Source organism: Schistocerca cancellata, chromosome 6, assembly GCF_023864275.1.
Source record: "Schistocerca cancellata isolate TAMUIC-IGC-003103 chromosome 6, iqSchCanc2.1, whole genome shotgun sequence".
Lineage (NCBI taxonomy): Eukaryota > Metazoa > Arthropoda > Insecta > Orthoptera > Acrididae > Schistocerca > Schistocerca cancellata.
In genome coordinates, this window is record NC_064631.1 from 73,669,169 (window position 1) to 73,688,088 (window position 18,920).

An 18,920-nucleotide genomic window follows, 5' to 3' on the forward strand; every position below is an offset into this window, starting at 1 on the left:
ACAATACGAGCACGAAGAGTCTCTACATTTGGTACCGGGCTTGCGTAGACAAGAGCTTTAAAATGCCACCAAAAATGAAAGTCAAGAGGGCTGAGGTCAGGAGAGCGTGGAGGCCATGCAATTGGTCCGCCTCTACCAATCCATCGGTCACCGATTGTTGAGAAGCGTACGAATACTTCGACTGAAATGTGCAAGAGCTCCATCGTGCATGAACCACATGTTGCGGCGTACTTGTAAAGGCACATGTTGTAGCAGCACAGGTAGAGTATCCCGTATGAAATCATGATAACGTGCTCCATTGAGTGTAGGTGGAAGAACAAGGGGCCCAATCAAGACATCACCAAATGTGCCTGCCCAAACGTTCACAGAAAATCTGTGTTGATGACGTGATTGCACAATTGCGTGCGGATTCTCGTCAGCCAACACATGTTGATTGTGAAAATTTACAATTTGATCACGTTGGAATGAAGCCTCATCCGTAAAGAGAACATTTGCACTGAAATGAGGATTGACACATTGTTGGATGAACCATTCGCAGAAGTGTACCCGTGGAGGCCAATCAGCTGCTGATAGTGCCTGCACATGCAGTACATGGTACGGAAACAACTGGTTCTCCCGTAGGACTCTCCATACAGTGACGTGGTCAACGTTAACTTGTACAGCAGTAACTTCTCTGACGCTGACATTAGGGTTATCATCAACTGTACGAAGAATTGCCTCGTCCATTGCAGGTGTCCTCGTCGTTCTAGGTCTTCCCCAGTCGCGAGTCATAGGCTGGAATGTTCCGTGCTCCCTAAGACGCCAATCAATTGCTTCGAACGTCTTCCTGGCGGGACACCTTCGTTGTGGAAATCTGTCTCGATACAAACGTACCGCACCACGGCTATTGCCCCGTGCTAATCCATACATCAAATGGGCATCTGCCAACTCCGCATTTGTAAACATTGCACTGACTGCAAAACCACGTTCGTGATGAACACTAACCTACGTACTGATATGCTTGATTCTAGTACTGTAGAGCAATGAGTCGCATGTCAACACAAGCACCGAAGTCAACATTACCTTCCTTCAGTTGGGCCAACTGGCGGTGAATGGAGGAAGCACAGTACATACTGACGAAACTAAAATGAGCTCTAACATGGAAATTAAGCGTTTCCGGACACATGCCCACATAACATCTTTTCTTTATTTGTGTGTGAGGAATGTTTCCTGAAAGTTTGGCCGTACCTTTTTGTAACACCCTGTATATTTTCCAGTAATTTGGTTACTCTTCTATTTGCGAGTATACTCAACCATGTCACGCCTTTGTGGTGTTTACGCGAAGTGTTAGCAGAATAAGAGTGGAAAATTACTGATGCACCTGTTTCGGCCAAACGAGACGTTGCTGTGTTTACTCCAGTACTAATGAACTACGTTTAATCGTCATTACGACGGTTTTTGTTTCACTTATTCAGGCTGTGTTTTATCTGAACTTTCATTTCAACAAAAGTTTTACGTATTCCGGTGGTATTAAAATACCACGTACACTGCACTTGTTCCATTGCATTATTGTATTGTTATTTTTGGAATAAATATGGATGTACCAAAGTATTCTGTTTCATCCATATAAATACACCTATTCCAATACTTACTCAGTTCTTTTGCTTACCTTAGCTACTTACCTTAGCTACTATTGCTACAAGTCGTTCGCGAGTAGTTCTCGTTATTATAGAAGATTCCAGAAGACAGCTGTATTACATTCTCCAGTGTGACGGTATCAAAATTAGGACACTAAATTATTGATGCTCAATATGAAGCCAACAAGCCACTACACCCTGTCATCGATCTGAAGTGATTGGAAGAAATAACGAGATGGTAGAGGTGGTTATGGTGCTAAAGAGAACTTCATTATGGTGGTGATGGTCACAAAATAAATAATAGTAATATAATGATTGAAATATTAAAATTGAAAAACATACAATTTAATTAAATATACAAAAGTTATTACTCATTTATGAACACAATTATAGCAAGTCTACAATATGTACTTTCTGAGCAGACTGCTTATACTAACAGTGTATTGATAATATTATAACGACAATGGTTATTAATGGGAACCTGGTACAACTCCCAGGGCTAGTTTGGCTTACTCACTGCCCATAACAACACAGAGTTCTGCACTGAGAGCTACACTATATGGCGGTCCACTCAGTCACACAGAACTGACATGCTACAGCAGTGGAGAGTGGCATAGTCCCTGGAAGAATCACTTCGCGACATCACACACACGGCAGGTTGGTGATGAGGTTGGCTGCAAGTTGACAAGGAGGATGCACTGTAACAGCAAAAATTCGAGCAGCTACATGAGAGGTAGCTACATGCTAGTCCTCAGCACATACACGGGGTCTGAGTGGTTGGTTGGCTGGGCACACAGTTCTCATCATCTTAATTGCCGTGGGTATGAAGAGGATGTATTGCAGTGGCAACACGTGAAGCTGTCACAGGAGAATCAGTGGCAGCAACAGCAGCGGTTAGGCATTTTGTTGTTGGCTGGCTGGGCCTGTGGATCTCAGACAGGCTCCATGGAGATGAATTGGATGTACTTCAGCAACGACAAGTGAGGTGGGCGAATTATCTCCAGCAGCACGGATGGATTCAGCATCACAAAGAACTGGTAGGCCTTGAGTGGTTGGCTGCTTCAGCAAGTGCTTCTTATCATCTTAGGCTGCTGCCTTGGGTCTGCAGAGAATGACCTGCAGTAGCAACATGTGTGGCTGGCACATGAGCACCACTATGAGCAGCGGCAGATAGGAGCTGGTCATCTGGTCGGTTTGTCCCATCACTCTCCCATCATCTCAGAGTGACTCCGTGGGGATGAAGAGGATGCACTCCAGCAGTGACAGGTGGGTCTGGCAGACAAGCAGCAGCTCCACACATAGGCTCATCATCAGAAGCACAGATTAGTGCTAAGTGTTCAGACGGCTGGGAACGTCGTTCTTTGACAGCCACAATGACAATGAAGTGGATGAACTGGAACAGTGACGACTGGGGCTGGTACTTGAGCACTACTATCAACAGCAGCAGGTAGGAGTTGACTGGCTGGTTGGTCGGTCCCACAGCTGTCCCGTCATCTCAGACGTGCTCCACTGGGATGAAGAGGGTGCACTTCTAGAGCAGCAGGTGGGGCTCACAGACGAACACCAACTGCACACTAGGGATCAAGATCAGAAGCAGCAGGTAAGTGTTGAGTGGTTGGTTATTTCTGCAGGTGGTTCTCATCATACGAGGCAGCCACTATGGGAATGAACAGTACGTATTTCAGCATAAATGAGTGTGGCTGGCATATAAACACAAGGAACAACAGCAACAGGTAGGACTAGATTGGCTGGATGGTTGGAATGATTTCTCATCATCTCAGACTGGCGCTATTGGGATGAAGGTGAGGCACTGTAGCAGTAACAGATGGTGCTGGCAGAATAGCACCAGCTGTACACATGAACCCACCATCTGAAGCACCAGGGAGATGGTTTGCTGCAGTGACTGGTTGGCTGGACAGGTGGTCCTCATCACAGGGATGAAGAGGATGTGCTACTGCTGTAACACCAACAGCACACACCGGCGGGGCAGCAGCAGCAGGTAGGAGTTGACTGGCTCGCTGGCTGGTCACTGGACTGTCGCCACCTCAGACGGCCTCCATGGGGATGAAGAGCACGCGCCGCAGCAGCAGCAGCGGCAGGTGGGGCAGGCACACCAGCACGAGCAGCACGCACGGGCTCAGCATCAGCAGCAGCGCCGCGTACAGCACCAGCGCCCACCACACGGGCGCAGCCTCCGACACCAGCATCCTCCTGCGGACACGATACCACACTCCAGTCAGGCTCGCAGCCGATGTGTAGTTTGTTCACAACGTCCTGAACCGATTCTCAGGAAGTTCAGGTAATGGAGGACGCAAACTCCGGCCATTGGCTCCCAGTAAATGGGCTGTCGAGGACGGAAGGGCGGTGTATGGGCAAGGAGCAGCGCTTTCGTCATGCAGTACTACACTACTCGCCATTAAAATTGCTACACCACGAAGATGACGTGCTACAGACGCGAAATATAACCGACAGGAAGAAGATGCTGTGATATGCAAATGATTAGCTTTTCAGAGCATTCACAAAAGGTTGCCGCCAGGGGCGACACCTACAACGTGCTGACATGAGGAAAGTTTACAACCGATTTCTCATATACAAACAGTAGTTGACCGGCGTTGCCTGGTGAAACGTTGTTGTGATGCCTCCTGTAAGGAGGAGAAATGCGTACCATCACGTTTCCGACTTTGATAAAGGTCGGATTGTAGCCTATCGCGATTGCGGTTTATCGTATCGCGACATTGCTGCTCGCGTTGGTCGAGATCCAATGACTGTTAGCAGAATATGGAATCGGTGGGTTTAGGAGGGTAATACGGAACGCCGTGCTGGATCCCAACGGCCTCGTATCACTAGCAGTCGAGATGACAGGCATCTTATCCGCGTGGCTGCAACGGATCGTGCAGCCACGCCTCGAACCCTTAGTCAACAGATGGGGACGTTGAATGACAACAACCATCTGCACGAACAGTTCGACGGCGTTTGCAGCAGCGTGGACTATCAGCTGCGGTTACCCTTGATGCTGCATCACAGACAGGAGCGCCTGCGATGGTGTACTCAACGACGAACCTGGGTGCACGAATGGCAAAACGTCATTTTTTCGGATGAATCCAAGTTCTTTTTACAGCATCATGATGGTCGCATACGTGTCTGGCGACATCGCAGTGAACGCAGATTGGAAGCGTGTATTCGTCATTGCGTATCACCCGGCGTGATGGTATGGGGTGCCACTGGTTACGTGCCTTGGTCACCTCTTGTTCGCGTGGACGGCACTTTGAACAGTGGACGTTACATTTCAGATGTGTTACGATCCGTGGCTCTGTCTTTCATTCGGTGCCTACGAAACCCTACATTTCAGCAGAATAATGCATGACCGCATGTTGCAGGTCCTGTACGGGGCTTTCTGGATACGGAAGGTCAGCACATTCTCCAGATCTCTCACCAATTGAAAACGTCTGGTCAATGGTGGCCGAGCAACTGGCTCGTCACAATACGCCAGTCACATTACTCTTGATGAACTGTGGTATCGTGTTGATGCTGCATGGGCAGCTTTACCTGTACACGCCATCCAAGCTCTGTTTGACTCAATGCCCAGGCGTATCAAGGCCGTTATTACGGCCAGAGGTGGTTCTTCTGAGTACAGATTTCTCACGATCTATGCACCCAAATTGCATTAAAATGTAATCACATGTCAGTTCTAGTATAATATAGTTGTCCAATGAATACCCGCTTATCATCTGCATTTCTTCTTGGTGTAGCAATTTTAATAGCCAGTAATGTAGCACTGCACATATATTTACTGGTTTTTCACAGAACGGCACAACAATCACTTCATAATGGCTATGATACAGATGAGTAATGTACTACTGGATTTCCAATGTTCGCAACAATGTGACACTGGACATTAGCAGGCTGAAAGCGACTGATTTCTGTTGACTTCTGCCGATCTACAACTAGGGAGTTCAGGACGTTGTGAATGAATAGTACGATGGGACATGGGTCTTTTTTCTTTTTTTTTACACAGAATGCCATAGATTTGGGATGAATAAAGCAAAAATTCAGTAAGCTGAAAAACGGGGTGAACTTTGTAAGTTGGCTGTTTATGTTTTCTTTATGTAAGTAGGCTGTTTATGTTTTCTTATTGGCAACGTTACGTAGCGCCCTATATGAAAATCACTGGCTGTGCTGTGTGCAGTCTGTGGCTAGTTTGCATTGTTGTCTGCCATTGTAGTGTTGGGCAGCGGCAGCTGGATGTGAAAAGCGCGTAGCGTTGCGCAGTTGGAGGTGAGCCGCCAGCAGTGGTGGATGTGGGGAGAGAGATGGCGGAGTTTTGAAATTTGTTATACTGGATATTATGAACTGCTATATATATTATGACTATTAAGGTAAATACATTGTTTGTTCTCTATTAAAATCTTTCATTTGCCAACTATCCCTATCAGTAGTTAGTGACTTCCGTAGTTTGAATCTTTTATTTAGCTGGCAGTAGTGGCGCTCGCTGTATTGCAGTAGTTCGAGTAACGAAGTTTTTGGTGAGGTAAGTGATTTGTGAAAGGTACAGGTTAATGTTAGTCAGGGCCATTCCTTTGTAGGGATTTCTGAAAGTCAGATTGCGTTGCGCTAAAAAAAATATTGTGTGTCAGTTTAAGCACAGTCTTGTATAAATGTTAAAAAGGGGACGTTTCAACTTAAGAGCAACAAGAATAAAGTACACAACGTTGAGCAGGTATTTTTTATTGTAGCTAGTGTCGCACATCCCGTCCATGTTTCAGCATGATAGAGGGGATGGCATAGCTGCTAGCGTTGGCTATTACGACAAATTTACCCTTCATAGTATTCTCCCATGTACTCATACATATATAAATCGGAATCGCGACTGGTGCGGTAGACTTGTACACGACATTTCTGCTTATGTTCTCTTCGAGGAGTGTGTGGTACATCGCGCTATCGGCATCCATAGTGGTACAGAGTTTGAACCTAAGGATACCTATGGCCTAAATGCCCTCTCAGCTGTTGAAGGGTTTAAAAATTTTATTACAAATGCATTACTCTACAACTGGGATGTACTCTCAGTGTAAAGAAATATTTTAAATCTACACGGGGGAACACGTTTTTTAACAGTTCCAAAAGGTTAAAATGGCTCTGAGCACTATGGGACATCTGAGGTCATCAGTCCCTAGACTTAGAACTAATTAAACCTAACTAACCTAAGGACATCACACACATCCATGCCCGAGGCAGGATCGAACCTGCGACCGTAGCAGCAGCGCGGTTCCGGACTGTAGTGCCTAGAACAGCTCGGTCATAGCGGCCGGGTTTTTAACAGTCTAATCTCAGCACTGAATGAATGCTCTAAGAGGTACTAAAAAAACATGTAAACAACTATGTTACAATTCACTGATATCGTCGGTAAATACCTGGCTAAGAACTGCACGTTTCAGAAAAGGATGGCAGCTGGTACTGTAGAAAATCGTCTGAACATTTTTGAGCCGTCTGTTACTGCAAGAAACGCCATGGAGGCTCTCGGGAAAAAGTGGAGGAGGTCGAACACACACAGAGAGAGAGAGAGAGAGAGAGAAAGAGAAAGAGAGAGAGAGAGAGTATTGGGTACTTCAAAAACGTTTGCTTCTGTTCTCTATAAAGTAAACCAAAAATTTAACAATGCGGGTTCGACTTCCGAAGATTACTGAACCACCGCCAAGGACTTGATAAACGAGTCGCTTACCAATATTTGCTGTTTTACAACAGTGCCATTCCTGGTACGAATTTGTATGATGTTCAAAATATTTGCCACGGTAATTTCAAATTTAGGAGCAAGATATAGTTAGTGTTATTTTTAACACTACTGACCAGAGTATAGGCTTCTTTTAGTTGCGTCGAAAACAAGTTTCAAGGGTGTTCTGTCGCACAATGGAAATGAAATGCCCGAAGAACCTGCTGAGTACTAGAGATGGGGGATCCGCTCTTGAACTAATTCATAGAGTTCAATCTTTCAAAGGAGTGAACAATCAGTGATTCAGAAAAAAAGAACGGTAGCTCCAAACGTTTCCCACGGCAGAGAGAGAGAGAGAGAGAGAGAGAGAGAGAGAGAGAGAGACGGAGCATATCAGCAGCGCCTCTGCTGGTCACAGCACAGTGCACGCCACACAACACAGCCAGCGCCGGCCTCTGCCCTGCTTCTACCTTGGCTGCCTGCATTGTGCAGTGCCCCATTGGATTTTGTGTTTCACATATGCCGTGGCGTCTCTGTGCGTCGTCTGCCGCGCAGTGTCTGGCGCAGCGTGACTTCGCATCGCACTCTGTCGCACGTCCTGCCCTCTGGGCAGTTGATGCGAGCAACAGGACAGAGAGCCACCTAGCGGATAACATAGGAACTACTTGCAAAAACCCGCTCGCAAGGGAACGAACTATTTGTCTCGGAGCGGGTAAGTTCACCGCTACCCCCTCCCTCGGAACTCGCCCGCTCAACGCTCGCCCCACCGTCTCGACTCTAGCCAGAGCGTCGAGCAAAGCGACTCAGGTGTCACTGTGGTCTCTGCGGTCTCAGCTCATGCAGTAATACAGCTCGCGGCTCGACCTGCTCGACTCAGCGCCTCTGCATCGGAGTTCGTCCCCACTGGATATTGTTCTTCGTAGTAATGCCGCTATGTATATTACATTATTATGTTATGTATACATCAATTGTTTTTATTTTATTTTTATTTGTTTAAACTGATTAAAATTAGGTTCCTGATGACTCCTCTTACTATAGGATTTTTATTATAGACACTCGAATTTACGCTTTAATTACGAGCGAACCGATAAACGTATCGCAAAATGTGATACACCAATATTTTCCTTGTTTTATTCTGCGTAAGGCTATATGCAGCACTTTCGTTTTACAGTCAAATTTATATTTTTTTTTCTTATTCTGGTACGGATTTTGCGATTTTAGGCGTCTTCGAAAGGAAACGTTCACTTTAAAAATATATGGCTTGCGATGTATTTGTATGAGGTTAATGAAATTTTAATACGTTATAGCCAAATATATTGTTAATGTAAATCTCAAGTTACAAAATTTTCCGATCACCCAAAAAACCACGATAGTGCAAAATAAACCAATAATCAAAAACTTTGTCATATCGTGGAAATTTCAATAAACAATACAAAATTCTTACTCATTATCTGTGTTACTTCAAAATAGGATCAAATAAGATCAAAATACAGGTATAGTACTGGAATAAACCAAGTTTAAAGGGCAATGTGCCTTCCATTTATTTTATATTGTAAATGAGTGGTGAGTCATGAAAAAGAGCTAATTCATTTCAGGGAGTGAACAGTTCTGATCCAATCTCTGAAAAGAACAGTTTTGCCCATCTCTACTGAGTACACCAAATTGACTAAAAAGAGTTATGAGATTTCAGTAAGTGAGGAAAATTCGTTGTGAAAACCTGGTATCTGGCGAAGATATATTACTTGTAGCACTCCACACCAAACTTGGCATAATGAAATCATTTGTAACGGTGATCCATCGGATGAATATGATAAAACGTTTCATACAAGCTGCCTGACACTGAAAGACGGTATGAATGAGAATGAGTGCCTTCCACATTTACCGATTACTGTTGGAGTACGATTCAAAACAATAAAGGCAGTGTAGAATAAAATGTACAGTTTATTACTTTATGGTGGTTCACTTTTGTCCGTTTTTCTGTGAATTTTCATTTAGGTTAAATAGTACATTGCAGATACTATGAAAATACTGTGTAATACGTTTGTTTCAGAACAGTCTCGATGTGGTATTAACATCGTAAAATGTTAATCTGTTCCTTGAGTTACAGTCGCTGTGTCCAAAGTATCCTCCTGAGGCTTGATGTCAGTATAGTGTTTTCTGTCCTGCTACCAAAGATTCTGCATTTTCCATCGTAATAACTGTGTTCTATTTGAATGGAGAGTATGGTGCAGCTATCTGGCGGGGGAAATGGTCACTACCATCACTTGGCGCCAGGTAACAGCTTTGTTTATGACGTGTTACTATGGCAGGTGAGTACTTCATTACTGTGTAGTTTTCGAAACTTATTTTACGAAAAACTGTACCTGTTGTAGACAATATCTGTATATATCGAAAAAGATTTCGTGCTTGCAGCCGGTCGTCTTTAGCTTCCATCCACGATATTTCGACTGGACAACTGCCAGCCATCCTCAGGTGAGCCATCGAAGACTGACGAAGACGCCCTCCGTTCCGCAATACATAGCATGCAGCGTGTATTCCGCGCATGCGTCAATATCATATTGATAGACGAACCACACCACCCGCCAGCTGGTGGAACTGCAGAACTCACCTATCTTCGGCGTTGACAATTGCCGCTGCCATGGGAGTTCATATAAAATGTAGACTGGCAAAGGCAAGGAAAGCGTTTCTGAAGAAGAGAAATTTGTTAACATTGAATGTAGATTTAAGTGTTAGGAAGTCATTTCTGAAACTATTTGTATGGAGTGTAGCCATGTATGGAAGTGAAACATGGACGGTAAATAGTTTGGACAAGAAGAGAATAGAAGCTTTTGAAATGTGGTGTTACAGAAGAATGCTGAAGATTAGATTGGTAGATCACATAACTAATGAGGAAGTATTGAATAGGATTGGGGAGAAGAGAAGTTTGTGGCACAACTTGACCAGAAGAAGGGATCGGTTGGTAGGACATGTTCTGAGGCATCAAGGGATCACCAATTTAGTATTGGAGGGCAGCGTGGAGGGTAAAAATCATAGGGGGAGACCAAGAGATGAATACACTAAGCAGATTCAGAAGGATGTAGGTTGCAGTTGGTACTGGGAGATGAAGAAGCTTGCACAGGATAGAGTAGCATGGAGAGCTGCATCAAACCAGTCTCAGGACTGAAGACCACAACAACAACAATGGGAGTTCTCTGACGTCTTCGTCTGGAGCAAATCTTAGAGATGACGGAGTTCCACGGATTATCTAGCTGGTAGCCATTGTCACGGTTCATAAGGTTGTCTGTCATGCGAATTTCCACTGATTCTTTTATGACAGAGTCCCAAAAGGATGTTGCTGTGGCCAAAATTGTTGTCTTGTCGTACTCCATTGAGTCCAGTGGAAATGCAATACTCAGCAATTGCAGACTTGCTAGGTTGCAAAAGGCGAGTACAGCGTTGATGTTCAGTGCAACGTTCTTCTACTGTTCGCAATGTTTGTCGAATATATGACATGCCACACTGACAAGGTATTTTATACATTCCCGCCTTCCGCAATACCAGATCGTCTTTCACTGATCCCAACAGGTCGGAAATCTTCGATGGTGGACGGAAAATCACTTTCAGTTCGAAACCGTGGAGGATTCTGGCAATTTTGAAGGAAATGTTGCCAACAAAGGGAAGAAAAACTAAAGATTTAGTAGGCGTGCTCTCTTCTTTCTCCACTTCCTGTTCCTTTGGCTTAATTGCAAGGCCATACAGGTGTTAAGCGCTTGATCGTGTCTGGAGACATCGAGGAAGACTTCAGGAGTGTAGATGTCTTCCGGAGGTACATAAAGACGGACTAGCCTTCCGGCCAATAGTGAGCAATATTAGGGCCCCCACATACGAATTAGCCAAACATCTTGCATCCTTGCTGAGGCCATTTGTGGGCAAATTTCCACATCACATACGAAACTCGGCCGATTTCATCAACAGACTGGGGGCTCTCCGCCTTAGTTCTTCTGATCTCTTAGTTAGTTTTCACGTGGTGTGTCTTTTTTTACATAGGTACCCCTCGCAGACTCCTTGGCACTGATTGGCAATAAGCTTCAGGTGGGAATCACTGCTTCGTTTCGCCACGCTCTCTCCTCAATATAATTTATGTTCAACAAAGAATATTTTGAGCAGATTGACGGCGTCGCCATGGATAGCCCCTTGTCTCCCTTTCCCAGGTATCAGGGTGAGATGCAGGTACAAGTAGATGTTCCAGTACTGCAGCAAACGGGAAGCAGATGGACGCTGACTCAGTTCAAGACAAATACACTCCTGGAAATGGAAAAAAGAACACATTGACACCGGTGTGTCAGACCCACCATACTTGCTCCGGACACTGCGAGAGGGCTGTACAACCAATGATCACACGCACGGCACAGCGGACACACCAGGAACCGCGGTGTTGGCCGTCGAATGGCGCTAGCTGCGCAGCATTTGTGCACCGCCGCCGTCAGTGTCAGCCAGTTTGCCGTGGCATACGGAGCTCCATCGCAGTCTTTAACACTGGTAGCATGCCGCGACAGCGTGGACGTGAACCGTATGTGCAGTTGACGGACTTAGAGCGAGGGCGTATAGTGGGCATGCGGGAGGCCGGGTGGACGTACCGCCGAATTGCTCAACACGTGGGGCGTGAGGTCTCCACAGTACATCGATGTTGTCGCCAGTGGTCGGCGGAAGGTGCACGTGCCCGTCGACCTGGGACCGGACCGCAGCGACGCACGGATGCACGCCAAGACCGTAGATGTAGAGGTAATTTCGGGAGTACCGCAAGGAAGCGTGATAGGACCTTTATTGTTTACAATATACATAAATGACTTAGTTGACAACATCGGTAGCTCTGTGAGGCTATTTGCAGATGACACGGTTGTCTACAAGAAAGTAGCAACATAAGAAGGCTCGTACGTACTCCAGGAAGACCTGCAGAGGATTAATGCATGGTGCGACAGCTGGCAGCTTTCCCTAAACGTAGATAAATGTAATATAATGCGCATACATAGGGGCAGAAATCCATTCCAGTACGATTATGCCATAGGTGGTAAATCATTGGAAGCGGTAACGACCGTAAAATACTTAAGAGTTACTATCCGGTGCGATCTGAAGTGGAATGATCACGTAAAACAAATAGTGGGAAAAGCAGGCGCCAGGTTGAGATTCATAGGAAGAATTCTAAGAAAATGTGACTCATCGACGAAAGAAGTAGCTTACAAAACGCTTGTTCGTCCGATTCTTGAGTATTGCTCATCAGTATGGGACCCTTACCAGGTTGGATTAATAGAAGAGATAGACATGATCCAGCGAAAAGCAGCGCGATTCGTCATGGGGACATTTAGTCAGCGCGAGAGCGTTACGGAGATGCTGAACAAGCTCCAGTGGCGGACACTTCAAGAAAGGCGTTACGCAATACGGAGAGGTTTATTATCGAAATTACGAGAGAGCACATTCCGGGAAGAGATGGGCAACATATTACTACCGCCCACATATATCTCGCGTAATGATCACAACGAAAAGATCCGAGAAATTAGAGCAAATACGGAGACTTACAAGCAGTCGTTCTTCCCACGCACAATTCGTGAATGGAACAGGGAAGGGGGGATCAGATAGTGGTACAATAAGTACCCTCCGCCACACACCGTAAGGTGGCTCGCGGAGTATAGATGTAGATGTAGATGTAGATGTAGAAGACCGTAGGATCCTACGCAGTGCCGTAGGGGACCGCACCGCCACTTCCCAGCAAATTAGGGACACTGTTGCTCCTGGGGTATCGGCGAGGACCATTCGCAACCGTCTCCATGAAGCTGGGCTACGGTCCCGCACACCGTTAGGCCGTCTTCCGCTCACGCCCCAACATCGTGCAGCCCGCCTCCAGTGGTGTCGCGACAGGCGTGAATGGAGGGACGAATGGAGACGTGTCGTCTTCAGCGATGAGAGTCGCTTCTGCCTTGGTGCCAATGATGGTCGTATGCGTGTTTGGCGCCGTGCAGGTGAGCGCCACAATCAGGACTGCATACGACCGAGGCACACAGGGCCAACACCCGGCATCATGGTGTGGGGAGCGATCTCCTACACTGGCCGTACACCACTGGTGATCGTCGAGGGGACACTGAATAGTGCACGGTACATCCAAACCGTCATCGAACCCATCGTTCTACCATTCCTAGACCGGCAAGGGAACTTGCTGTTCCAACAGGACAATGCACGTCCGCATGTATCCCGTGCCACCCAACGTGCTCTAGAAGGTGTAAGTCAACTACCCTGGCCAGCAAGATCTCCGGATCTGTCCCCCATTGAGCATGTTTGGGACTGGATGAAGCGTCGTCTCACGCGGTCTGCACGTCCAGCACGAACGCTGGTCCAACTGAGGCGCCAGGTGGAAATGGCATGGCAAGCCGTTCCACAGGACTACATCCAACATCTCTACGATCGTCTCCATGGGAGAATGGCAGCCTGCATTGCTGCGAAAGGTGGATATACACTGTACTAGTGCCGACATTGTGCATGCTCTGTTGCCTGTGTCTATGTGCCTGTGGTTCTGTCAGTGTGATCATGTGATGTATCTGACCCCAGGAATGTGTCAATAAAGTTTCCCCTTCCTGGGACAATGAATTCACGGTGTTCTTATTTCAATTTCCAGGAGTGTAGTACTTGATAACACGCTGTTACTTTGTCAAGTAAACTACCAATAAAGTCCTTATTTTTTCACTTTTCACTCTGTTTCTAACTCTTGCTCAATGTCTCCAGGACTCAGCGTGCATTGTAACAGACACTCCTCAAACTCTTGAATTTCAACGGATATTTATTGTCAACAACAGAGACGTCTTGAAGACGTAATCCAAGAACAATGACAAGGAAGACAGTGCGAAGAGATGCTACTCCACGACAACGCCCGCCCATATTCTGCTAGACTGACAGGAAATACTACACAGGAGTTGGGGGTGGAAAGTCGTTCTGCACCTACCTTATTCACCTGATCTTGTGCCCTCAGATTTTCACCTCTTCCGCTCTCTATTGAATGACCTTCAAGGAACTTCACTTTCGAATGAAAATGCGCCCCGGCCATGGATCGACGAGTTCTTTGCCTCAAAAACATTATTTCTACAATCAAGGAATCGAAAAGTTACCTCAGCGTTGGTAAATAGTGAAGGATAATACATTATTTATGACTAAAGTATCTGTTGTGTGTATCTGTTGTGTTTATTAAACTTATGAAAAAACGCTTCGAACTTACGCACCAACCCAGTAGCACGGGTTGGTGTACCGACGTCTGTCAAGCAAACGCACTTCGACTCGATTACCAGCTGGATCAAAGCCAGAGCTCGCAACACAGTGTATTAAGTTTCGCACGCTGCATACTCCTAAATCACCCACAAGTTTAGTGATGTATTCTTGCTACAATACTGTGCACGCAGACTCGTATTCTTCGGGGTGCTGCGACATTAACAGCCAATGATGTTGTTGCTAGTCACTCACTGAACTTACTGAGCGCTGCAGGCCTGCAGGGCTAGTGGTAGAGTACAATGGCTGAGCCATGGGACAAGGAGACGTACGACTCAACATGACAAGGGATTGTCAGGTCCTGGGAGGCGTATCAGCAACAGCAAATTAAGCTAATCAGCAATGCGTTTTTTCGGAAACAATGCAGTATTTATCATAGGAGAAGAAGGCGTTATGACAAATCAAGAAGGCTCTTCGAAGACAGTGTTTAACAAACAAGTTTTAATTTTCGCTGACAGACATCACCCACAGTTACGAATGCTTTTCACATGTTACTTGAATGGTAAAACTGAAATCACAAATTAGCCAGCTTACTACAGACAGATACTTATACAAGGGGCGTTTGAAAATCCCGTGCAAAGTCCGAGAGACGGAACCACCGGCGCGTATCGAGGTCACGTTTCGTTAGTAGCATCTTTGGAAAGAACGCGCACCAAGTTTCAGCCATATTGGTCTATTTCTTTGTGTTTGGCATTCGTGTGAATCAAGGAAGTCGGGTGATTGTCAAAAAATGGACGGCAAATAATTTCGTGTGGTGATTAAACATTACTTCATGAAAGGCAGAACGCCTCAGGAAACTAAAGAGAAGCTTGATAAACATTACGGTGACTCTGCACCTTCCATTAGGACAGTTTATAAGTGGTTTCAAAATTTTCGGAGTGGCCATATGGGTACAAGTGTTGCTGAACTTTCTGGACGCCCTGTGGAGGTTACGACTCCAGAAATCATTGATAAAATCCATGATATGGTGATGGATGACAGAAGAGTTAAGGTGTGTGAGATTGCTAGTGCTGTGAGCATCTCGACTGCACGGGTACATAATAATTTGCATAAACATTTGGACATGAGAAAGCTATCCACAAGATGGGTTCTGCTATTGCTCACGCTTGCCCAAAACCGGAATCGTGTGAAGTGTTGCAAGGATGGTTTGCAGCTCTTCAGGGAGAATTCGCAGGACTTTAAGCGTCGTTTCGTCACTGTGGATGAAACATGAATACATTACTATACTCCTGAGACCAAACAACTAAACAATGGGTTACCAAGGGAGACTCTGCACCAAATAAGGCAAGGCCATTCCTTCGGCCGGGAAGGTTGTGGCGACTGTCTTCCGGGATTCGCAAAGGATAATCCTCATCGATTTTCTGTAAAAGGGTAAAACTATTACAGGTGAATATTATTCATCGTTACTGGACCGTTTGAAAACCGAGCTGCACGAAAAACGCCGGCGATTGGACAGCAAAAATGTCCTTTTCCATCACGACAATGCATCAGCACACACCCCAGCAGTTGTGGTCGTAAAATTAATAGAAATAGGATTCCAAAACGTTTCACATCCTCCCTATTCTCCCGAGTTGGATCCCTCGGACTACTATTTGTTCCCCAATTTGAAGAAATGTCAGGCGGGACAAAGATTTCATTCAAACGAGGAGGTGATTGCAGCAACTAATAGCTGTTTTGCAGACTTGGACAATTCCTATTATTCGGAAGGGACCAACAAATTAGAACAGCGTTGGATGAAGTGTGTAAGCCTAAAAGGAGACTATGTCGAAAAATAAGAAAGGCTTACCCCAAACACTTAAGTAGTTTTTACTTTTGCACGGACTTTTCAAACGCCCTTCGTATGTTAGAACTCTGGTTGAACACGTCCTCCCTTAAGGGCAGATGCGCAAAACTATAGGCCTATATCTCTGACGTCGATCTGTTGTAGAATTTTAGAACATGTGTTTTGCTCGAGTATCATGTCGTTTTTGGAAACTCAGAATCTGCTATGTAGGAATCAACATGGATTCCGGAAACAGCGATCGTGTGAGACCCAACTCGCTTTATTTGTTCATGAGACCCAGAAAATATTAGATACAGGCTCCCAGGCAGATGCTATTTTTCTTGACTTCCGGAAGGCGTTCGATACAGTTCCGCACTGTCGCCTGATAAACAAAGTAAGAGCCTACGGAATATCAGACCAGCTGTGTGGCTGGATTGAAGAGTTTTTAGCAAACAGAACACAGCATGTTGTTATCAACGGAGAGACGTCTACAGACGTTAAAGTAACCTCTGGCGTGCCACAGGGGAGTGTTATGGGACCATTGCTTTTCACAATATATATAAATGACCTAGTAGATAGTGTCGGAAGTTCCATGCGGCTTTTCGCGGATGATGCTGTAGTATACAGAGAAGTTGCAGCATTAGAAAATTGTAGCGAAATGCAGGAAGATCTGCAGCGGATAGGCATTTGGTGCAGGGAGTGGCAACTGACCCTTAACATAGACAAATGTAATGTATTGCGAATACATAGAAAGAAGGATCCTTTATTGTATGATTATATGATAGCGGAACAAACACTGGTAGCAGTTACTTCTGTAAAATATCTGGGAGTATGCGTGCGGAACGATTTGAAGTGGAATGATCATATAAAATTAATTGTTGGTAAGGCGGGTACCAGGTTGAGATTCATTGGGAGAGTCCTTAGAAAATGTAGTCCATCAACAAAGGAGGTGGCTTACAAAACACTCGTTCGACCTATACTTGAGTATTGCTCATCAGTGTGGGATCCGTACCAGATCGGGTTGACGGAGGAGATAGAGAAGATCCAAAGAAGAGCGGCGCGTTTCGTCACGGGGTTGTTTGGTAACCGTGATAGCGTTACGGAGATGTTTAACAAACTCAAGTGGCAGACTCTGCAAGAGAGGCGCTCTGCATCGCGGTGTAGCTTGCTCGCCAGGTTTCGAGAGGGTGCGTTTCTGGATGAGGTATCGAATATATTGCTTCCCCCTACTTATACCTCCCGAGGAGATCACGAATGTAAAATTAGAGAGATTAGAGCGCGCACAGAGGCTTTCAGACAGTCGTTCTTCCCGCGAACCATACGCGACTGGAACAGGAAAGGGAGGTAATGACAGTGGCACGTAAAGTGCCCTCCGCCAAACACCGTTGGGTGGCTTGCGGAGTATAAATGTAGATGTAGATGTAGATGTAGGTATGCGGAAGCGACCAAAATTATGAATAAATTTTTATTGGCACTTCATTTCCTACATCGTATGGAAATTTCTATTCGTGAGTATTACGTTCCTATTCGACTCGTAAGTGTGATAAAAATGCAGTCAGAATGTGGGGAATATCCAGAACTTCTACAAAAGTGTTTGCAGGGAAAAACTCACAATTCTAATGAAAGTTACAACTCTCTGATAAGAAAACCATGCTTCAAGGCAAGACTTGTTTCCACGAATGCTGATGAAGCTGCAGCGTATGACGCTTGTTCAGTTCTTAACTATGCTAATCTTGGCAGACTACGGATGCTACAGAGGTTAAGATTTGATATCGACAACAGAAGAACTGATGCAGCTGGCTTTATTGTTACTCGATTTGAAAGTCAGGTTAACCTAAGCGGACAAGCTAAGAAAAAGAGTGCTTGAAGATGAAGAGTAGAACGCATATGGTTTGTACCATTGGTAGTTCTCATAGATGAAGTAAGGCCTAATACAAACACTGTCAAATCTTTGATTCAGGTTTCCGATAACTTACATTTTGGCAACTTTATGTACTTTCTCCTCACAAACCGTTAACATTATACTATTTCCATTCGGCATGAAATTAGTCAGTACTATAGTGAAACATTCTATGAAAGGAATTTACTACAATAGTAAGGCATTTATGTAAGGAAAAAGCCTAATATTGTTTTTTTCATAGGATTTAGGAGAGCTGCAAAATCTAGAAAAAGATATTTATAAAAATGGTGTATCAAACTCTGCATAAAAATACATTAATTTCGTTCTGAAAGATTTTTCAAAAAATAAACAAAATTTCAATTGTTTATAATTAAAAACGCATACCTTTAATAAGTACGAAAACGCATATGTGTATCCATATAACACTTCTTAGCAACTGTGCCAACTTCGCTACATTGCCTTGAAAATTTTGGTCTTCGTTAGGTTTCTTTCAGAATATTGCAGGTTCACATACGTCTCTCCTTAAACTTAGGTGATGATACTTTTAATCGGGACTTCTGGCTGAGCACTTTTCTTGAAACTTTCGGATATCATAACAAAACTTAGCCCTAGAGAGAAATCTCGATTACAAGAAATACAACTAATATTACAATG

The 18,920-nt window shown here is 45.0% G+C and overlaps 1 protein-coding gene across 1 annotated transcript in view; it reads right to left on the reverse strand.

Moving 5' to 3' along the window:
• Positions 1–1,945: 1,945 nt before the first annotated feature.
• LOC126190673 (uncharacterized) overlaps positions 1,946–18,920 on the reverse strand; it is a 282,457-nt gene continuing 265,482 nt past the window's right edge. The window contains exon 3 of the mRNA XM_049931124.1: positions 1,946–3,827. Within this exon, the coding sequence (XP_049787081.1) occupies positions 3,546–3,827 (282 nt within the window). The 3' untranslated portion in view covers positions 1,946–3,545. The remainder of the gene's footprint in view (positions 3,828–18,920) is intronic.